At 32.3% G+C, this 11,202-nt stretch overlaps 1 protein-coding gene across 1 annotated transcript; it reads left to right on the plus strand.

Annotated features, from left to right (window-relative positions):
• Positions 1 to 8,040: 8,040 nt before the first annotated feature.
• Positions 8,041 to 10,828, plus strand: LOC131612662 (oligopeptide transporter 5-like). Its single transcript, XM_058884427.1, has 2 exons — positions 8,041 to 8,254; positions 8,432 to 10,828. The coding sequence occupies exons 1-2, from the start codon at positions 8,180 to 8,182 to the stop codon at positions 10,712 to 10,714; spliced, it is 2,358 nt and encodes a 785-aa protein (XP_058740410.1). The 5' UTR covers positions 8,041 to 8,179; the 3' UTR covers positions 10,715 to 10,828.
• Positions 10,829 to 11,202: the final 374 nt, after the last annotated feature.

The raw sequence follows: 11,202 nt of genomic DNA on the forward strand, positions 1-11,202 counted from the left end.
GGAATTAAATGATTCTAATGCACATATTTAAAATTGAAATTTTAGGAAAAATAGCAGACGCCAATCGATTGGCCTAGGTGAGCAATTGATTGGTTTTTCTAAAAAATTATGAAAAACGCAACAGTAGGTTAAGGCAGTCGATTGGACTGGCAATGTAATCGATTGGTCTTTTATAAAAAATTGGAATTTAAAAAAAATACACGGACCAATCGATTGATCCAAAGGTGTAATCAATTGGCTCCTTCCCAGTTTTGAAAAATCACGTAAACAATAGGTCTCTACAATAGATTGTTTTGAAGCGTCAATAGATTGGTTCGCCGAATGTTTCGATCATAACTTTTAATCCGTAAGTCCAGACGAGATTCCGTTTGAAGCATTGAAAAGCTGACGCGATTTCCTATCAAGTGATAATGTAGTTAGAGACTAAATGTGCCATAACATTATAGTTAACTGACGTGAATTACATGTATTATTGACGTGTTGTCGACGGTGAATGCTATGATTAATATGTTTATGAGATATTGGTGGGAATCGATGTGTTATACATGTTGAGTGTAATTTTTATGCTATTGTATGTGGTTGGGATGTGCTGCTATGCTGAGTATTGTGTGAGTTGGTTTGGTAATCCAGAAGAGAGGATTACACGAGTTTGTCAATGCATGTATGTTAGGATCAAAATGGGGGTCTTAACACATTGAAATTTTGTTAACATGTTAATACATTCATGTTGAGTTGTGTCAAGAGGCAGGTCGCTAGTTCATAAAGGGGACTAGTGACTTGTTCCAAGCTCAGAGAGGGGGCTCATGGGTTCAAAAAGGGGACCCGGTTCCTAAGTGAACCATTGTTGAATTGGTACCTCATGCATATGCATTATGTTGCGTTACATACATAAGTTATATGCATTTTATCTGTGGTGTGTGTTTGTTGAATGTGATTATCCTTGGAAAGTGTATGTGTTAATATCCTATCTTGCAGTACATGCATGTTATTATTGAATGCGATATCTCACCCTTGTGTTTGAATGTTACCTTTACATAGGCATCGTGTAGATACTCGAGAGTAGTATTTCCAGAAGTAAGTGGAAGATATCTCTTAGAGGGACTTCTATTAGTTTTTCATTTTATTATTAGGGTCTTGCTCCTATCATGTAACATCAGGCTGTAAATGTTCGCTTTTATTTGCTTGGCTTTGTTTTGTGGGAGTTTTTTTTTTTTAGATCTAAAAGTGTTGAGAGTTGGATAATATAACTCCTTTTGTTTACAATATAAAAGTTGAAGTGGATTATATGAGACTAAATGCTATGAGTGTTATATAATTTATTTTTGTATTGTTTTGATTATGATTATGCTACGAAGATATCAAATGAGCTGGATGTCGTGTATACATCCCAAGTACAGATTAGAAGAAGTTTTATATCGTGTAAACATCCTAATTGCAAATCTAGCCATTAAATTATTTTGTGGTAACCCGTGTTACGGAACAGGCCATGTTTGTTGTGTGTGACACTCTAAGTGCTTGTATTTATTTAATTAAATTATTTGATAATTATGTGTGAGGTTTAGGGTGTTAAAGTATCCACTAGATTAATCAATTCAAGTTCAGTCAAAGAAATCAAACATTTGACATATTTGTGTTGATGGAGAAATATACCGTTAGACTTAGAGTGGACCCCAAAACCAAACAAATAACGCTTGTTGAAACACAATTGGTTTGTATCTTATCCCGAAGGTTTTGGTGGTTACAAGGTATTTAAAGAACAATTAGGTATACTAACTTATGTTCAAGTGTGCAGGACCAGAAACTAAAATTTGTGATACAAGATAAGTTATAATATTGAATTTGAACATTGAAGAGAAGCTTAAAGATCTAAATCTGAAGAAACAAAACCTGAGCATCTAAATTTGAAGACTCAGACTCTAAAGGAGGTCAACTTCTAAAGACCAGACTCTAAAGAAAGTTAACCTCTGAAGTGCCAGACTCAGAAGCAGATATCAACTTCTGAAGAATAAGACTCTAAAGAAGGACAACGTCTGAAGATCCAGACTCTAAAGACTCAGACTTTGAAGCTGGTTAAACACAAGGATCAAGAAGACTCTAAGAGGTCACTATCGAACTTAGAGGTCATTTTTGTCTTCTTTTGATCTCGTGCAGAACAAAGCAAAAGATTTACACAAACAATAGAGATGGAACACATAATTCCTTTTGAAGCTAAGGATTTTCAAAAGTGTTTTTTCCAGACAATAACCATTTGAAGAAACAACTCAACATCTTTGATAAAAGTTTCTCAAAGACTCACTTGTGCAATAAGTCTTCTCCAACGCCTCTGTTATGTTTCTCTATATAAGGAACTAAAGAATTGAAGAACAACATAACAAACTATTAACAAACAAATAATTGTTTAGAACACCACCATTTGAATGATATAATTCTATAGAATAATTTAATTGTATTCTATGTGTTTTGAATGGTTGAGGTAGTAAGGGAGCCTTGGGTATGGGGTAGTGTCCCTAGAATATTAGAATTTTAAGTGAGGGGCGTGGTAGTAATTAACGAGAAGTAAGAGGTGTTGGACACAATGAGATTAATAATATTACTATTAGATTTAATTAAATTAATTTTGTAGTAATAGTAAATAAGTTAATTTTTGTTTAAAATAACAATAGTAATAATAATATAGAGATAATATTGCTTTTATTATTATTTTATTGGAAAGTTGGCCTAATAATATGATTTAGAAAATTATATATATATATATATATATATATATATAATTTAATTTTTTTAGTTTGATTTAATATTATAGTAATAATAATAATAATAATAAGATTTAAAAATAAGTTAAAATGAAAGATTTAGTTGGTCTACTTATAAGAAGGTGAGAAGAGAACAGAGAGTGAGGAATATACGTGAAAGAATTGGAAAAGAGAGAGTTAGGGAAAGAGGCAAGGGTAGGAAGAAGAAGAAGATCACCATTGTAGAAGAGCTTGGAGCTTAAAATTATAAGATAAGGGGGGAACTATTTCTATAAGGATGTCTAATTATGAGAGGGTAGTGAGGGGTCCTTACTCTCTTAGGTTGGTCTTATGCCATGTTATGATTGTTGTTGATGTGTGACCATGATTGTTAGGAATGAATTGTAATTGTTGTGGCTATAGCAATTTATATTTGTTGATGATGAATTTTGAATTGTTGTTGAATTTTATGTTTGTTATGACAATGTGGTATGAAATTGTGAATTTATTGGTGTGATAATACGAATATACAAGTATTGCTGGTACAATAGATAATAAATTTTTTGAATACAAGCCAACTTCTTTAGCCAACACATATCTAAATTGACTATTCCTTATGTTGAAGTAGAATACTCAAATTGCAATTCTTTCAAGATCTTCATTGATCATGATCTTGATCTAACAATATTTCTAGATACAAAAATCATGCTCCAAGCTTTCTTCTGTTGTGACCTTTACCCAGCCCTACCAATTTCTTGTTTGAGTGTCTGTTTTACATGAAATTCTGACACTTAAAATAGATATCAAGATTGACGTCCCAACACCAAAAAAACACAATGTCAAGACACATGTTAATACATCATATGTTAACATAATACTTTTACCAAACCAATAAGTTTTGCATAAGTAAAGAGTAGAAGGTAAAAGATACAATGAATTGTTAACCTAATTCAATGTAACGTCACCTAATCTGGAGACATCCAAGCCAGAAAGAAAATCTAATATGATAGTATTAGTTCAAAGCTAAACAACCCTAGTTTACAACTTATCACCTAATAACTACCTTATGAAATTTCTACTGAGGACACTCCTAGATATGAGAATCCTTTCTCACTTTCCACAATCACACACATGTGATTGTCAACAATAAAAATTGACAGAAGAACACACTTCCAATAAAACAGATTTCACTCTTGCTTAAAAGCTCATGAGTGAATCAAAATGAACAATCAGTCAAACTCTATGCATCAAACAAGATACATGAGTGACATACAAAGAACAGAAGAAACCATAAAAGATAATAATCCTTATTGACAGCTTCGTGATCTTCTTAGATTTAGACTCCTCCTTGTATAAGCCAGTGCTACTCTTTTGGATATTCAATCTGGCTATAACCTTCTGCAAATCAAATCATATCTAATCAAATCTTCAAATGCAAGGCAGAAGGTTTTAACATCCAATCAAGCAAATCAGATATTATGTTATCTCTTCCACTTTGAAACAATTTTTTTGAGAATCCAATCTCCAATGTGCTGCTTGATCCACAAAACAAATCTTCTAGAATAGTAGAAACAGATCTTCTAGAAATAGAAATAACACAGGCTGCAATGTCGTATCAACATGTCACGACATCTTGCTGATTTATTGGTTTACCAAAATGCACCCATCAAACTAAATTCTAATATTACACAAGAAAGATTTGACTACTCCCAACTTTGTTCTGTAACAACCTTTACTCGGTTCCCCCAAAACCTTTTATGGAGTATAGAGAAACTCTTCTCTTACTGGATATTCACAACCAAATACCATAGAAAAAACAAATTCTTTTTCCAGATACACACAACAAAACTTAAAAAAAAACATTGGCTTCCCTAATGCACCTTATCTAAGAAATCTCACATAACACAGCTTAAATATCACAATATCAATTTCTGAGAAGCTTTTCACAAGTTTGAATCAAGGACCAGGAGTATTTGTTAATGAAAAAATTCTCATTGGTTTTTCTCAAGCTTCTTGAAAAATATGTGTTTGATCTCACTAGATATCTCTGGAAGAAGTGAGACTTCTTTTTGTTTGAATATCATCTCATGTTAGTTAACACAATCAACAATGCTAGCCAATAACGATGATCTCTTTGAAAAATTACATTTAAGAAATTTATATAGGTCCTAGAGGTTAGACACAAAAAAGTAAAGAAAAGAACAAAAAGATTTGAGTCAAATCACAAGGTTATAATTTGAATCAAAAGAAAGAATGTCATGAATCAAGGTAGTAAAATTAGGAGGTTGCCATTTTGATTTAAATCATAATTGGTATTCATAATTTGAGTCAAGCAAAAATATGATTCAAATAATTGTTGTTTTAGAAAAATATTTTAGTCTCATGCTTCAAGTTAAAATTGCAAGTCATTCGGATCAAATACTGCTATGATTCGAATCATGCACATCTCTAATTCAAATCAAGTAGTTAGTAGCAAAATTCTAATTTTAACTTAATGTTGGATTCGAATTGGCAGTATACTTGATTCGAATCAAGCTTAAAATTTTTTGTTTTAAGCTTTCTAACTTATGATTCAAGATACAATCAATCCATTGAATTCGTCAATTTTCTCAGGCTAAAAAAAATACATTGATATAGGTCCAATGTTGATTTATTGAATGCGAGGGTTGCTCAATGTACAAATTTAATGAGATAAGCAAAATTACTAAATTACACATAAATTACAAATAATGATAATTAAATTACACATATCAAATTTAACAAAACATTAAAATAAAAGTTGATATCGACTGTAATTGCAATTTTTACCCTATTCTTTTAGAGGGATAACCCACAAAGATACATCTAAGTGCACGTGAACCTAACTTAGTTCGATGTTTTTTATGGACATGGAAAAAGCTACACAATCAAATACTCGAGATTTGAGACCACGCAACATAGAAGCAAAAGGGAAAAGTGAGATCATAAATTGAAAATGACTAACATTACCTATAATACGAGATGACACACTATTAATTAGATAATCAACAGTAAAAAAATGATTCTCCCCAATATGATTTTGGAAGAGATGTTTGAAAGAGAAGAGCTCGAGTGACTTCAAGTAAGGGACGAAAAAAATTCTATGACACCATTTTGTCGTGGGGTGCCGACACATGTAAAATTCTAGATAATCTCTTGTTTATTGGTAAAACTATAAAAATTATAATTGACAAATTCTTTACCATTGTCACAACATATTATCTTACTACCTTTCCTAAATTGTGTTTGTATCATATAATAAAATTGAATAAATAATTGTGGTACTTCTGATTTATTATTCATCAATCCATGTTACTCGAAAACAATCATCATAAAAGAAACAAATAATTTTGCATCAGAAATGTTAGAAACAAGGATTGGTCCCCAAACATCAGAAAGAATAAAATCAAATAGTTCAACACTTTAGGTAAGACTAGAAAGAAAAATAGTCCGATTATGTTTAAAAAACTAACAAAATATCACATTTAAAAGACTATATAAATTGTTTTGAAAATAGGGATGAAAAGGAATGATGACCAAAACATGTGCTAAATCATATTTGAGAGACAAAAGATGACTCTGATTATGATGGAAGTGTAAAAGACAATACCTTCTAATCATTTCCTACATCAAAGAGATAATATAACCCTCGATATTCCTTAGCAACTCCAATTGTCTTCTTTGTTGTAAGTTCATGAAAATTACAATGGGAATAAAAAAATATAAGTGCACAATTATTATCATCATCTATAGGTTTATAAATAGAAATAAGTTTGTTCGATATACCAAAATGTGAAACACATCTTTCAATTTAAAAGATTGAAGATCAATGTCTCCACAACATCAACTAGAATATAAGAATCATCCACAATTACAATATATAGAATGTCGAAAGGGGAATAAACTATACAATAAAAAAATATTTTAATATATTTTAAAGTTGTGATTTATAATAATAGAATAAACAAACTTAAATAGATATAAACTAAACATTACGAGATTACTTAACAAGTCTTGAACTAATGTAATAGATATGTATAAATATTACTATTTACCGATTAATATTTACCATAGAATCCATTATATCTAAATTCAAATTCTTATCTACTTATCTTATAAAATAAAATAAAAAATCAAATTCTTCAATTTTGTCGCCACAAATTTTTATCAATGAATGGTAATGTACTTTTGATGTGCAAAAAGAAAATATCAATGGCGTTGAAGGATGATTTTTCATATTGGTTTTGATCTTACACAATAAAGTATCACAAATGATATTTTGACACTTAAATTTCAGTGTCAAAATTTGACACAAAAGTTTTGATATTTTAGATTCATTCATAAATAATATATTTAAACAAATGGGCATACCCACCCCATTTAGGCCCGCTCAAAAGTCCACTAAAAAATGGGGCGGACATATTTGACAGTGCGGTCTAAAATCTTGCCCTGTCCCACAAAAAAGTGGGGGCGGGAAAGGCCTGCGCGCATTGAACTTTTTATTAACTATTATACCCTTATTTATTAGCCTTCAGTTTATTCAACTACTCTATTAACTATAATTAATAGGAATATTTTAGTAATTGATATTAGTGTTATCATCAAAATTAATACTTATCATTTTTTTAAGAAGTTTATTGCTCCAATAAAACACTTATCAAGAGAAGGGGGAAATAATAAAGAAGGACTTGGAAGTAATTTTTAGGTATAGTAGTATATTAGTGAAATCCGTGTAAGTGTATGAAATGAAAATGTATAGTAGTATATTACTGAAATTTGTGTAACTGTATGAAATGAAAAAATAAGAGAGGTAGAGACATTGCATACGATTTATATACTTCCTGCGTTTTATACTATAAACAAATTTCATTTTTTAAATTCATTATATAATTAATGTATTTAGTCTATATATATATATATATATATATATATATATATATATATATATATATATATATATATATATATATATATATATATATATTCTAGATACATTAATCATTCAATAAATTTTAAAAAAATAAAATTTGTTTATAATATAGAATGGAGAGAGTACGATGTCATATGCGGTGTTAAATATTGAGTGTTCAAATATCACTCTCATAACTCTCATAAAGTATCCGAGATATAGCTGGACGTAATAATTGTACTAATGTAAGCTACCCCATCTAATCAAAATGTTGGCAAACCAACATAACTTCCCTCTAATGACTAACACAAGTTGATATTTTCAAATTCAACATTAATTTAGACAAGCTAGTTTTGCTCCTAATTAATACACCAATTGTGTCCAGGTTCATGCAGTATTAACCTTGACTTCACAACTCTATTACTACTAAGCTTGAATTCAACATAAATATCCATCCAATACTATACTACACAGCTTTCTATTTAAAATTTTGCAACCTTATTTAATTTTTATAGCAGCAATGAAGAAGAATGCATCACCTCTTTCTTCAGAGCATAGCATGTCTGTTACCACTCCTCTTCTTGATTTGGAAAAGGTACATACTTTCACTCTTCAACTATAATAATCTAATGCATTCATAAGCTTCTTTGAATTCGCTCGTTTGAACATATTTATTGACATAAATACATGTATATCATAATGGTTTATGGTATACTTAGTTAAGTTGTTTTGTTACTTTCAACTTTTTCTTTTACTTTGTTTTTTGGATTAGAAATCTGAGATATCAAGTGGTGAAGGGTCTCAAAATAGGGTCATAGAATTAGAAGATGAAGAGAAAGATGAATATAGCATTAATGATAGTCCCATTGAACAAGTGAGGCTTACAGTTCCAATCACTGATGACCCTTCTCAGCCAGCACTCACTTTCAGGACATGGATTCTAGGATTAGCATCATGTGTGCTCCTTGCATTTGTGAATCAATTTTTAGGCTACAGAACCAACCCTTTGAAAATCACTTCTGTCTCAGCTCAGATTATTACACTCCCACTTGGGAAGCTTATGGCTGCAACACTTCCTACAAAACCAATTCAAGTCCCTTTCACAGATTTGTCCTTTTCATTGAATCCGGGGCCATTCTCTTTGAAGGAACACGCGTTGATAACTATCTTTGCTAGCTCAGGATCTAGTGGTGTTTATGCAATTAACATCATCACAATTGTTAAGGCTTTCTATCACAGAAGTATCAATCCAGTAGCAGCATATATGTTATCGCTATCGACTCAAATGCTAGGGTATGGATGGGCTGGAATTTTCAGAAGGTTTCTTGTTGATTCACCTTACATGTGGTGGCCTGAAAACCTTGTGCAAGTGTCCCTATTTACGGCATTTCATGAAAAAGAAAAAAGGCCTAGAGGAGGAACTTCTAGGCTGCAATTCTTTTTCGTAATCTTTGTTGCTAGCTTTGCATATTACATTGTCCCGGGCTACTTTTTCCAAGCAATATCAACTCTGTCTTTTGTTTGCTTGATTTGGAAAGATTCCATAACTGCGCAACAGATCGGATCGGGTATGAAAGGACTTGGCGTTGGTTCATTTGGCTTGGACTGGAACACGGTTGCTGGCTTCTTAGGTAGTCCTTTAGCTGTTCCTGGTTTTGCCATCATCAACATAATGGCAGGATTTTTATTGTATTTGTATGTTTTGATTCCAATTGCTTATTGGAACAATTGGTATGATGCTAAAAAATTTCCTCTCATTAGCTCTCACACATTTGACTCTACTGGTGCAACTTACAATGTTACTCGGATCCTCAATACCAAAACTTTCGATATTGATATAGACAGTTACAACAATTACAGCAAGATCTATCTTAGCATCATATTTGCATTCGAGTACGGATTGAGCTTTGCAACTCTTACGGCTACAATTTCGCATGTTTTTCTCTTCCACGGAGAAATGATTCTCCAGATGTGGAAAAGGACAGCAAGTTCCTTAAAAAACCATCTCGGAGACGTCCATACAAGAATTATGAAGAAAAACTATGAACAAGTTCCTGAATGGTGGTTTGTTTCCATTCTAATTCTAATGGTTATGATGGCATTAGTTGCTTGCGAAGGCTTTGGCAAGCAACTTCAACTTCCGTGGTGGGGAATCTTACTTTCTCTGGCAATTGCATTAGTTTTCACTTTACCAATTGGTGTCATTGAAGCAACAACAAACACAAGATCGGGTCTCAATGTGATCACGGAGTTAGTTATCGGTTTCATCTATCCAGGAAAGCCACTAGCTAACGTAGCTTTCAAAACCTACGGCCATATCAGCATGGTGCAAGCACTTGCATTTCTTGGTGACTTCAAATTAGGCCACTATATGAAAATTGCCCCAAAATCAATGTTCGTTGTGCAGCTTGTAGGCACAGTAGTTGCATCATCTGTTCACTTTGGAACAGCATGGTGGCTTCTAACATCTATCGAGAACATATGCAATGAATCATTGTTGCCGAAAGGTAGTCCTTGGACATGTCCTGGCGATGATGTGTTCTACAATGCTTCCATCATATGGGGAGTCGTAGGGCCAAAGAGAATGTTTACTAAAGACGGCATTTATCCTGGGATGAATTGGTTTTTCCTTATTGGTCTACTTGCACCTGTTCCAGTGTGGCTTCTTTCTCGCAAATTTCCTAACCAAAAGTGGATTCAACTTATTAACTTTCCTATTATCATTGCAGGCGCGTCTAGCATTCCCCCAGTGAGATCGGTGAATTATATTAGTTGGGGAATTGTTGGAATATTTTTCAATTTCTATGTGTATAGAAAGTTCAAAGGTTGGTGGGCTAGACATACTTATATTCTTTCAGCAGGTTTAGATGCTGGAGTTGCTTTTATGGGTTTATTACTTTACTTTGCGCTTCAATCAAATGGTATATTTGGTCCATCATGGTGGGGTCTTGAAGCAGATCACTGCCCTTTGGCTCGATGCCCCGCAGCTCCAGGGATACATGCAGAGGGATGTCCTGTCATTGACTTCCAAGTTAATTCGATATTCGATATGTAAAATGTACAAAACTAAGAACATGGCTTATTTTGATATCTGTATTTGATTTTTTTAAACTATCTTCTTTCATTTTTCACTATTGATATTGAACTGTCATGAAATTATGTCTATCTTGGCTTGTACTTTTCATAGTTGGTGTATACTCCTCATACTCGGATAATAATCCCACTATGTCGACTATACTGGCGTATGAAGGTCACACTCAATATGGATCAATTATATTATGTTATCTAAAAGAACTCTTACCTATCTCTACTTATCATCTAGTCTAGTCTAATGCTCTCATTAGAATTAAGATTAATGACAGTACTAGTATCATCGCGGAGTTGGTTTATTTGGAAAATGCACAATCTTTATGCTCTGATATAGATAAACTACATCAGTTCTGTTCTTTTTTGTATTTGAATTTGAATTGCCAAGTTACATACTTGTTCCAATTTGTTATACATATAATAATCTACTTTTTCTCTCTTAAATTGTACCTAATG

The sequence above is a fragment of the Vicia villosa genome, linkage group LG6 (assembly GCF_029867415.1).
Source record: "Vicia villosa cultivar HV-30 ecotype Madison, WI linkage group LG6, Vvil1.0, whole genome shotgun sequence".
In the NCBI taxonomy this organism is placed as follows: domain Eukaryota; kingdom Viridiplantae; phylum Streptophyta; class Magnoliopsida; order Fabales; family Fabaceae; genus Vicia; species Vicia villosa.

Coding starts and splice junctions, on each gene's coding strand:
- LOC131612662 (XM_058884427.1), top strand. CDS start 8,180: ATGAAGAAGAATGCATCACCTCTTTCTTCAGAGCATAGCATGTCTGTT. Junction 8,255..8,431: donor CTCTTCTTGATTTGGAAAAG/GTACATACTTTC, acceptor TTTTTGGATTAG/AAATCTGAGATATCAAGTGG.